At 50.2% G+C, this 11,914-nt stretch overlaps 3 protein-coding genes across 5 annotated transcripts in view; all 3 read left to right on the plus strand.

Annotated features, from left to right (window-relative positions):
• The window catches only part of LOC117730889 (arf-GAP with coiled-coil, ANK repeat and PH domain-containing protein 3-like), a 41,560-nt gene extending 39,420 nt beyond the window's left edge, over nt 1-2,140 (plus strand). For 2 of the 3 annotated variants that reach the window (XM_034532942.1, XM_034532944.1), the window contains exon 25: nt 1,454-2,140. In XM_034532942.1, coding sequence (XP_034388833.1) covers nt 1,454-1,593 — 140 coding nt within the window. In that variant the 3' untranslated portion in view covers nt 1,594-2,140. Of the gene's footprint in view, nt 1-987; nt 1,035-1,453 lie in introns of all 3 variants that reach the window. The other variant, XM_034532945.1, reaches the window with a different exon arrangement.
• A 2,509-nt stretch (nt 2,141-4,649) lies between these two features.
• On the plus strand, nt 4,650-9,778 carry ube2j2 (ubiquitin-conjugating enzyme E2, J2 (UBC6 homolog, yeast)). Its single transcript, XM_034533486.1, has 8 exons — nt 4,650-4,882; nt 6,192-6,322; nt 7,273-7,313; nt 7,406-7,508; nt 7,610-7,748; nt 7,841-7,921; nt 8,010-8,323; nt 8,633-9,778. Exons 2-7 carry the CDS (start codon nt 6,192-6,194, stop codon nt 8,298-8,300), a joined length of 786 nt encoding a protein of 261 aa, XP_034389377.1. The 5' UTR covers nt 4,650-4,882; the 3' UTR covers nt 8,301-8,323; nt 8,633-9,778.
• A 923-nt stretch (nt 9,779-10,701) lies between these two features.
• Nucleotides 10,702-11,355, plus strand: LOC117731295 (RING finger protein 223-like). Its single transcript, XM_034533550.1, has 2 exons — nt 10,702-11,105; nt 11,190-11,355. The coding sequence occupies exons 1-2, from the start codon at nt 10,789-10,791 to the stop codon at nt 11,260-11,262; spliced, it is 390 nt and encodes a 129-aa protein (XP_034389441.1). The 5' UTR covers nt 10,702-10,788; the 3' UTR covers nt 11,263-11,355.
• The last annotated feature ends 559 nt before the right edge of the window (nt 11,356-11,914 follow it).

Raw genomic sequence — 11,914 nt, forward strand, 5'->3', positions numbered from 1 at the left:
CAATGTTCTGCAGTGGTCCAATGTGTTCCAATGTTCTGCAGTGTTCCAATGTTCTGCAGTGGTCCAATGTTCTGCAGTGGTCCAATGTTCTGCAGTGGTCCAATGTGTTCCAATGTTCTGCAGTGTTCCAATGTTCTGCAGTGGTCCAATGTTCTGCAGTGGTCCAATGTGTTCCAATGTTCTGCAGTGGTCCAATGTTCTGCAGTGTTCCAATGTTCTGCAGTGGTCCAATGTTCTGCAGTGGTCCAATGTGTTCCAATGTTCTGCAGTGTTCCAATGTTCTGCAGTGGTCCAATGTTCTGCAGTGGTCCAATGTGTTCCAATGTTCTGCAGTGGTCCAATGTTCTGCAGTGGTCCAATGTGTTACAGTGTTCCAATGTTCTGCGAGTAGAACCGGTCTCGTGAAGAAGGGTTCAGGCCTGGAGCCCAGGTGTAACCGTGGTGTCCGGTGTGTGTTGGTTCTAACTTGTTGTAAATAGTCTCCTGACTGTCTGATCTGGTTCATGTCTTTTTATTCTCTTTGGAATACGTTCTTCTTGTCTGTAGAAGCACTGAGAGGGAAACAGACCACAAATACATCCAATAAAACAGAAACTCTTGAACTAACCTGCTTCCTGCTTCCTGCTTCCTGCTTCCTGTCTCCTGTCTCCTGTCTCCTCTCCTGTGCAGAACCTTCTCTCAACAGAGCAGCCATGCGTTGCTGAGTTACATTAAAGACATGTGGCTGTGATGTTGGGAGAATGCTCCACACTTCTGGGCTCATTCAATCCACTTCCTGTCACGATAACACATGAAGGAGGTGAACACGTCTCCACACGTGAAGATAACTTTATGTATCTCAGTTCCTTGAATGGTTCAGTGTCTCCACGGTGTTGTTGCTCCTTCACTGTGTGACCAGCTCAAATAACCACATCACATGATCACATGATCACATGATCACATGTTGCACTAACCACTGACTGACTGCCATTGCTTGTGTTACCACAGGGGCCCCGAGCAGCAGGAGAGTTAAACCACAGGAAGCTCGGGATCGAGTGAGTGAAGCATCCCGGGCTGTTAGGGGGGGGGGGGCATCTGGATGTTTGTGGGCTTCTGGGGAGTAATGAAGGACACACATCTTCTGTGGAGGGGCGTAGGTCCTAGAGCTGTAATGCAGACATCCCATAGGTCGCACTAAAGATGTTCAATACATATATTTTATAGACTGGGTCACAGAGAATGGGTAAGTATGGTACACTTCATTTCATGACATTAGTATATAAGCCCATGAGTTCAGGTATAATTTGGTGGTGGCTTAAACATACAGGATCTTAGGATGCTCATCACTCTTTCCCATTTAGAGTCCCATTTAGAAGGGTCATCTTTTGTACATGTTCATAAAGCACGGCTAAAAGAGACTGCAGTCTCCACGCTGCGGTGGAACGACCTTTGACCTCAGTGTCCCCCGTTGCAGGTGACACCTCCTGTGTTGATGTCTTTCGCGAGTTTTCTCTCCTCGCGTCTCTCAAGCCCGAGAAGCTGAGGAGAAGGAGCGTCCAGTTCAGCCCCCAGTCACCACTGAGCAGCACTTCTTCTGACCGCTCTCCACCATGAGAGGCTGCAGGACGAGTTACAGCTATTCTATGGCGGCTTGTCATTGTTCTTCTAAATATGTGAAGTCAAGATCATATAACGTGGTCTTGTCCAGATGTTATGATGTATTGTGTAAACAGTTCAGTTGCCCTGACACCACCATGTTGGAAGATCTCTGCACAAAGACTCCTTGATGGTTTTAAAGGGCAATGCACGTCAACTATGTAGTGTTGCACTTCCATAAAGTTGGGGGACTTTTTGAAGTCTTTTAGTCTTAAACACTGGATTATATTTTCCATAATGTAACACGATATTGGTAAATGCCCAAATCTTTCAAACTTTACAATAAATTGTATAATCTCTGGGCTCAAGACAAAAAACCCGATGACATGGCCTATGTTTGTTTTTTAGACACAGAAACACAGCTGAACATAGAACCTGTACTCTCTCTGACGAGGGAAGAGCCCTTTAACGTTTTCTATCATTTGAGTTTGTAAACTGAGAAATGTTTTGAAACTGGTGACAGAAATAAAATAAATAGCCGACAGTAAACGGCCTAAAACATGAATGTTTTTGTTCGTTTCATTGAAGAGGACCTGAAGCTGGTTGTTGGGTCATGCATGTCTCAGTGATTAATAAGAGAAGATAATCCTTTATTAAAAATGATATGCCAGGCGTCACAGTAGGCTATTTATTAAATATGATTGTACTTTCTTTTGTATGCATAATATTTCAGATCAGCTACACAAATGAAGAAGGAAACCGGAGAATGAGTTCGTAACGGAGATGACGGAAACAGTTCTGATAGAGTTTGATGTCAAAGACGTCCCAACTATATTTTGGATTTGTTAAAAATACAATGAAAGGGAAATTATTCCTAAACCCATGAGATGTGTCAACAGGCAAGAAGTTGGGCAAAAAAAAGAGAAGGTGTGCTGCAGCTGTGGAGGGAAACACAGCGCTGCATTGTGGGTAGTGAAGTCCAGATGAAAAGTGACGTTTCTGATCCAGAAGTTGGTGAGGCAGGAGAACAGAAGAGCTGAGGGCACATGACAGGAATCAGAACCAGGCTTTGTGTGGAGAAGCCGTCACTTTCAGAGCAAAGGGATGAACGCCACTTCTGAGGTCTAGAGGACGCCAATAATCTTCAGAGCAGCCGTGCATCATCTTGATATGATTGACATGAGTCTTAGTTTGCAGGCAAGCCAACAATCATGTATGGTTGAGAATAATAACACCTTTAATACTACACGTTTGGTGGCCAGTGGACTGGAGGTTAAGACATGTGCAGAGGGAGAAGCCAGATGTTCTGTGTACATCAAGGTTCACACCTCATGTTCACCTTAATGGAACATATGAGGCCAGATGGTGAGGAGGGGAGGGGCTGCCTCGATATTAGAGGACTCGTCCTGTAGAGGACTCGGGTCCAGGGAGATGTCGGGAGTGGAAGTGGAAGTGTGGGAGGACGGAAAACAAGGGCCAGCGCACTGCGGGCACGTCCACACACACACACACACTGCGGGGCACGTCCACACACACACACACTCTGCGGGGCACGTCCACACACACACACACTGCGGGGCACGTCCACACACACACACACTGCGGGCACGTCCACACACACACACACTGCGGGGCACGTCCACACACACACACACTGCGGGCACGTCCACACACACACACACTGCGGGGCACGTCCACACACACACACACTGCGGGCACGTCCACACACACACACACTGCGGGGCACGTCCACACACACACACACTGCGGGGCACGTCCACGCGCACACACTCTGCGGGGCACGTCCACACACACACACACTGCGGGGCACGTCCACACACACACACACTGCGGGGCACGTCCACACACACACACACTGCGGGGCACGTCCACGAACACACCCACTGCGGGGCACGTCCACACACACACTGCGGGGCACGTCCACACACACACTGCGGGGCACGTCCACGCACACACACACTGCGGGGCACGTCCACGCGCACACACTCTGCGGGGCACGTCCACACACACACACACTGCGGGGCACGTCCACGCACACACACACTGCGGGGCACGTCCACACACACACACACACTGCGGGGCACGTCCACGCACACACACACTGCGGGGCACGTCCACACACACACACACTGCGGGGCACGTCCACGCGCACACACTCTGCGGGGCACGTCCACACACACTGCGGGGCACGTCCACACACACACGCACTGCGGGGCACGTCCACGCACACACACACACACACTGCGGGGCACGTCCACACACACACACACACTGCGGGGCACGTCCACGAACACACGCACTGCGGGGCACGTCCACACACACACACACTGCGGGGCACGTCCACGCACACACACACTGCGGGGCACGTCCACGAACACACACACTGCGGGGCACGTCCACACACACACACACACTGTGGGGCACGTCCACGAACACACACACTGCGGGGCACGTCCACACACACACACTGCGGGGCAAGTCCACACACACACACACACACTACGGGGCACGTCCACACACACACTGCAGGGCACGTCCACGCACACACACACTGCGGGGCACGTCCACACACACACACACACACTGCGGGGCACGTCCACGCACACACACACACACTTCGGGGCACGTCCACACACACACACACACACACTGCGGGGCACGTCCACGCACACACACACTGCGGGGCACGTCCACGCACACACACACTGCGGGGCACGTCCACGAACACACACACTGCGGGGCACGTCCACGCACACACACACACTGCGGGGCAAGTCCACACACACACACACACTGCGGGGCACGTCCACGAACACACCCACTGCGGGGCACGTCCACGCACACACACTGCGGGGCACGTCCACACACACACACACACACTACGGGGCACGTCCACACACACACTGCGGGGCACGTCCACGCACACACACACACACTGCGGGGCACGTCCACGCACACACACACACTGCGGGGCACGTCCACGCACGCACACACACTGCGGGGCAGTGGAACATCTGAAGTCACAGAAGAAGACTGCAGAACGCGTTGTCACCACTTGCAAAGGCGGCGGTAATGCGACCAAAGGGAAGCGAGCCGCCGTTAAACAAGCAGAAGTAGAAGAAGCAGGAAACCGGAAGCGTCCTGCAGGAAACCGGAAGCGTCCTGCTGTCGATAGCTACAGCTTCGTTTGTGTCATCGTCTCATCGCCTTGGGGTCTGACAACATAACAACAGCTTGATTTCGTGTCCAGCCACGAATCCCTCTGGTCACCGGAGCGTCTGGAGAGGTATGTCCGAGCTCCGCGTCCTCTGCCCCGGGAAGAGATGTGGAGTGCGGCTGGCGGTCGTAACCAAACGGCTCGTGCTAGCCGCTGCTAACGCCAGCTAGCCGAACACAGCTCCGGCCTCCTTTAACGTTGCGCACACACTTCTTATCAGCTGTGTGTCATCCTGCTGGACAGCAGCTGTGATTGACACGCAACAACCAGCGGAGGGCGAACGAGCTTCGGCGCTTTGAAGTCGAGCCGACGTTTCACTTCCAGCCGGTTGTCGGTCGGTGCGGAGCCGGGGACGTTAGCGGGTTAGCCGGAGCGAACATCAACACTAAGGCCAAGCAGCCGGTTATCAGGAAGGGAACTGCGGGTTAGAGAGCAGCTGATGTCCGCGGACGAGTCATCTGTAAATCACAACCAACACTTAACCGATAGTTTTAACTCACCATGCGGATGTGTCGTAGACACCCATGACATGACCTCGGGAGCACCTCGGGGTGCACCTCCGGGAGCACCTCACCTCGGGGAGCACCTCGGGGTGCACCTCACCTCGGGGAGCACCTCGGGGTGCACCTCGGGGTGCACCTCGGGGAGCACCTCACCTCGGGGTGCACCTCACCTCGGGGAGCACCTCACCTCGGGGTGCACCTCGGGGTCCAGGGTCTCTCAGAAGGTCGGACAGTATAAAGTGTGTCAAAGTGCTCAACAATAAACGGCACAATTCTAGCTGCTTACAACTTTAATAGAGAGGCTCGTCTGTGTAACCAGACACCTTTTTGTAAATTGACTATCTTTCCAACTGTGGGTCAAGCTCCTTATTGGCATTTCACACATTAATGGGTAATCCATATATCGGTCATTAATTGCAGGATTAAAATAAATAACAATATGGCCTAAAGGGGCTAGTCTTCAGAATGACACTATTTGTTATTAATTGCAGTATGAGAGATGTGACTGGTACAATTATTACCATCAACATTAACCAATCTCTACCGAGCACCCACTAAATGTACAGTTAGTCTTTCATCAGCTCCACTTGAAGTCCACTTACAGCCTTCTACTGACCAAGATGAGTTATCGTAATATGTTATCTAATTAATAATTATCTATCAAATAAAGATACGTTTATATAAAGCGAGTCATACTGTACGCTGTATATATTTTTCTATGCATTTTGACCAAATGTCATCAGTCAAAAGCAAAAGGATAAATTGCCAGAAAGCAGAATGTCTCCAGTAAAGGAAGTCTACACGTTAAATGGTGCCTCATTGTGTCAGCAACACGTTTCAAGATGAATTTCATTGAGTCCTTTTTGAATCCTCAGATGAACAACAACGGGAACAAGAGAGCTCCAACTACAGCCACGCAGCGCCTGAAGCAGGACTACCTCCGGATAAAGAAAGACCCGGTGCCTTACATCTGTGCAGAGCCGCTCCCTTCCAACATCCTCGAGTGGTGAGCTCTCCCCCACCACGGCCAGGCGCTGCATTGCACTGCTCTAAGCTGGACTGTTGAAACATCCTCTAATTCTGACATGTTTTTACTAAATCACTACGACTCTTTTGGTCCAGAAAAGAAATGTTGCGGCCAAAGATTTACTTACAAAAAAGGAAGTTAACCTCCTCATAAGAGGAGCAGAAACTGGTACTTCAGCTTCTGGCTGTGTGGGACATATCATTGGTTTCCTCGGGGCCTGAAGGGCCACAACACCGTTTATAAGACAGAGATAATTGTCGGCTCAGGAACACAACTGTCCAAGCAGCTTGGACTAGAGGATGAAAGTCCTCACGTTTAAATGAATTGCCCTGTCGGCTCCTTTTCAAAAAGTTCTTCTACCCTCCTGTAAAGATACTCCTCCACGTTTAAAGATATCTCTGAGACTGCGCTGGGCCTAAAACATCAACTGTTAAAACATTTCTTCAGTGGAAAGTAGTATGAATGGAAAACTATTGGCATAATAAAAAGAGAGAGCTGTAAGTAAAGAGGGCAGAGCAGTGAATCAGAGGAGGAAAGTGTTGTGTGATGGTTTCATTGGCCCAAAGGCTCTTTGCTGATGCCTGAAACATCAAAAAAATAAGTGACAACAGAAGGCCGGTTATTATACCTTTTTATGGTAAAAGCCTGAACGTGTAATAAAGATAAGCCTAAGTTTATACCTCGTCAGGTGATGTTGAACAGCAACTAGTTGTACATTTCATCTTCCAGTGAAAACCTCAGTAGTCCCTAAAATGAATATGACTTCCAGCAGCCTGCATGTGAACAATAAAAGTTATGCATCACTACCAGTCGTGTGGCTTTCTTCCAGGTTCCTGTAATCATTTCTCTATTTCTCGACCTCAATCTTGGGTTAGATTAACACTTGGAGAACATAGAAGTCTCTGATGTAAATACTTTGTCTTCTCCAGGCACTATGTCGTCCGAGGTCCTGAGAAAACTCCATATGAAGGTAAAACCTGCTGACCGTGGACACGACTCATAACTTCTGTGACTGCGTTTCTCTTTCGTGTCAAGTGATGCCATAAAATCCATTTTCCTCAGGGGGATATTATCACGGGAAACTCATATTTCCTCGTGAATTTCCTTTTAAACCACCAAGCATCTATATGATAACACCAAACGGGAGATTTAAGTGCAATACAAGGTAAGAATATATTATATATATATATATATATATATATATATGAGTTTTTTAAAATAACGTTGGTCATTTTCATGTAACGCTGTTCCCGGTTTCCTCCTCAGGTTATGTTTGTCCATCACAGACTTCCACCCAGACACGTGGAACCCGGCGTGGTCCGTCTCCACCATCCTCACAGGTCTGCTGAGCTTCATGGTGGAGAAAGGCCCCACCCTCGGCAGCATCGAGACCTCCGACTATACAGTGAGTGCAAACAAGTGACCGTACGTGCAGCACATAATAATGGTAATAACCCATCTGTGATGCCTCAAATATTTGATGTCCTCTTTGTTCAGAAGAGACAGCTGTCAGCCCAAAGCCTGGCCTTCAACCTGAAGGATAAAGTGTTCTGTGAGCTGTTTCCTGACGTAGTCGACGTAAGTCCAGGGTCTCTAACTTGTTGTCGTCGACTCTTTCTATGTTTTTTGTTTCTAACACTCCGATGTCTCTCTTCTCCTCCACCAGGAGATGAAGCAGAAACAGAAGGCCCAGGAGGAGTTGAGCGCCCGCTCTCAGCCCCTCCCCTTACCCGATGTGGTTCCTGATGGGGACCCTCAGCACGCCCACTACGGGCTCCCCGCCCTTAACGGAGGCCCCGCCCCCTTGGGGGGCGTTAACCCCGCCCCCGGCTTGCAGCAGGCCAATCGCAACCACGGACTTTTAGGGGGGGCTCTCGCCAACCTGTTTGTGATTGTGGGCTTCGCAGCATTCGCCTACACAGTCAAGTATGTGCTGAGGAGCATAGCCCAGGAGTGAGAGGACGCAGCTCCCCCCTGCAGGTGAGCCAGCTAGTGGACTCCACATTCTACGAACACACTACGTGGGGGAGGGATGTTCAGTCCTGGTACCCCTCCAGGACCACCACCATGGACTTTGGATGGCGGAAACTCAAAGCCAACTCGCCCACGAAGGATGGAGAGGGGGAGGTGGGAGGAGCTTATTAAAACGGTTGTGATCCACTCTGTGCTTCAGTGGTTTATGTCAGCGGTAGGAACACACTTGGCTCATGGGTTGTGGAAGAGTGTAGAACTAAAGCTGCCATGCTGGAGGCCGGTCACATGCTAACATGCCCCTTTGTTCTCCTGCAGCTCCAACATCTCTCATAAGCGCCTCAGTGGGTCCTTCTCTCAGCAGGCGTCTCCCTCTAGTGTTGACTCGCCTCCATCAGACCCCAGAGACTCCAGCTGGGAGAGCAGAAAAGATGTTGTGCATTAGAACGGTCTTCAACTTAATTTGAGTCACGTTTTTGACGAGCATTCATGCACAGAACGCTCTTTTGTATTTGTCAGTCTTGTTTCCCTCGAGGTGTCGGGTGACACAGCTGAAGAACCGGTGCCTCCACCTTCTCTCTCTGGGTGGAGGTGCAGCGCTTACATGTTTCCTTAGTAATGTGTTGCCCTCCAGATGAAATGGAACCCTTCATCTCACAGATGAAGGGTTCACAGCGACCTGGAAGGCGCTCCTCCCTCACCACCCAAGAATGAGTGGCACCTCAGAAGAGCTGAGTCCATGTTGAAGGGTAACAGGACGCTGGATGACCCCATGTGACCCGTGAAAGGAATAAGAAAACAAGTCCCAAACCAGTTCACAACAATGTTATCGTACTAAAACTTCACCCACTATATCCCATGATGCACCAGACCAGCCAAGCAGTCGCCCTGCGAGTGTATTTATCTCTCTCTTTATCTCAGAAGATAAGAAGCATTCTGTGGATGTGATTGGTGGTCAAAGTCTGACGTCCAGATGTTCCCTCCGGTCAACCCACGAGCCAACCAGTGAACCCAGTAAATAGAGACCAGTATCTCCTTGTAATTGGCTTAGCTGACCAGTATAGCACCAAACTATAAAGGTCCATATGAAGAGAACCGCCATTTGTTTCTGTATATTTTCTTTTTGATAATTTTTTGGTTGTTTTCGTTCTCTTATTTATAGAAACTGCCTCAACTTCTGTCACAGTTCTAATGGCAACACGCCAGCGCGCATATTTAATGATGACTTGTGCAATTACGTGATGTTCCTGTCAACTGTATGTTCAACAGGAAAGAAACGGTCGGAAGCAGAGATTTGCATATTTGTTCTTCTTTGGTACCATCTTGAAACGGACAGATGACGATGATGATGCATTTGTGTGTGATTATTCTGCAGATTCCCAGATTCAGTTAATCTTGTGTGACGTATGTTTTCATAGTAAATGCAAATAAATTCCTGCTTGTCAGGACATTTTAGAAAACCTCCTTTTGAAATCTGCTTCTGTTCTTCAAAATGTGTCCAAGGGTTCAAGGTTTAAAGTCCTTTATAAATAAAGATGAGCTCGTATCTCTATAATCTCACCTGGAGGCCAGCGGCTGTTTATGTTGTTATATTCCAGAGAAGAGTTTTACCTGAGCCGCTTCCTTGGAAGTCTGAGTCATGTTCGAAGGGTACGGCTTTATAGGAGGCAGCCAGCCCCGCCGTCAGAGAGCAGAGACTCACCTGGAGAGCAGTACACCTGGGAGACTCACCTGGAGAGCAGTACACCTGGGAGACTCACCTGGAGAGCAGTACACCTGGGAGACTCACCTGGAGAGCAGTACACCTGGGAGACTCACCTGGAGAGCAGTACACCTGGGAGACTCACCTGGAGAGCAGTACACCTGGGAGACTCACCTGGAGAGCAGTACACCTGGGAGACTCACCTGGAGAGCAGTACACCTGGGAGACTCACCTGGAGAGCAGTACACCTGGGAGACTCACCTGGAGAGCAGTACACCTGGGTGACTCACCTGGAGAGCAGTACACCTGGGAGACTCACCTGGAGAGACTGGGAGACTCATCTGGAGAGACTGGGAGACTTCACCTGGAGAGACTGGGAAGACTGGGAACCTCACCTGGAGAGACTGGGAACCTCACCTGGAGAGACTGGGAGACTCACCTGGAGAGACTGGGAGACTCACCTGGAGAAACTGGGAGACTCACCTGGAGAGACTGGGAGACTCACCTGGAGAGACTGGGAGACTCACCTGGAGAGACTGGGAGACTTCACCTGGGAGACTTCACCTGGAGAGACTGGGAGACTCACCTGGAGAGACTGGGAGACTCACCTGGAGAGACTGGGAGACTTCACCTGGGAGACTTCACCTGGAGAAACTGGGAGACTCACCTGGAGAGACTGGGAGACTCACCTGGAGAGACTGGGAGACTCACCTGGAGAGACTGGGAGACTTCACCTGGGAGACTTCACCTGGAGAGCGGTACACCTGCAGAGATGCTGGTGAACGAGGAGCTGGAGTGCGTGGTGTGCTTCTCTGAGTACTCTCGCAGCAAGCGCGTCCCCAGGGTGCTCCACTGCAGCCACACCTTCTGCGCGCCGTGCCTGGAGCGGCTGTCCTACCTGGACGGGGTCATCCGCAGCGTGACCTGCCCGCTGTGCCGCTGGATCACCTGCACCCGGGCCAGCCTCACGCTGCCCGGCGCCCTGTGGGTGAACACGGACATCTGGGACCAGATCACGAAGGAGCAGCAGGGGAGGAAGCCGGATGTGGAGGACCTTTACCAGAAGAACCAACTCCTCAGGTCAACACTGTGAGTAAATGTGTTGTTGTTGTTGTTGTTGTTGTTGTTGTAGATGATACTGAAAGGCCTGACTCATCTCTCTGTCCTCTGCAGACCGGATTCAAGACACTCGGCTTTCATGTCCTTACTTGAAAAGATGTTCAGCTGTGTGCTGCTGCAGAAATGAGGGCTGAACAGCTGACGGACCCCTCTTCCTCTTCCTCCTCTTCCTGCTCCCCTTCCTCCTCTTCCTGCTCCTCTTCCTCCTCCCCTTCCTGCTCCTCTTCCTGCTCCTGCTCCTCTTCCTGCTCCTCTTCCTCCTCTTCCTGCTCTTCCTGCTCCTCTTCCTGCTCCTCCTCTTCCTCCTCTTCCTGCTCCTCTTCCTGCTCCCCTTCCTCCCCTTCCTGCTCCTCTTCCTGCTCCTCTTCCTCCTCTTCCTGCTCCTCCTCTTCCTCCTCTTCCTGCTCCTCTTCCTGCTCCTCTTCCTCCTCCTCTTCCTGCTCCCCTTCCTGCTCCCCTTCCTCCTCTTCCTGGTTGTAAATTAGTTATTTAGGCTTTTTTATTTGGGAATTCAACATGAGCCCCTATCATACAGATGTATAGTTATTGCTAGTAAAAGACTGTAGTGAAAATAGAGTGTTTATTATAAAATAATAAGTGAGGCAAACGGGTGAGTTTAAAAATGTGAATTTGTTGTAAAACCTATTTTTTTGTGAAATATCATCAAATCTTTGTTAATGAATCCTAATTTGTTTCCCAACGCTGACTTTAATAACTATTTGGTGTGAAGAGCTCATTCTGATTTAAAGGACATGCTTTATGTAATATTATGTATTGTT

This window comes from Cyclopterus lumpus, chromosome 5 (assembly GCF_009769545.1).
Source record: "Cyclopterus lumpus isolate fCycLum1 chromosome 5, fCycLum1.pri, whole genome shotgun sequence".
Classification (NCBI taxonomy): Eukaryota; Metazoa; Chordata; class Actinopteri; order Perciformes; family Cyclopteridae; genus Cyclopterus; species Cyclopterus lumpus.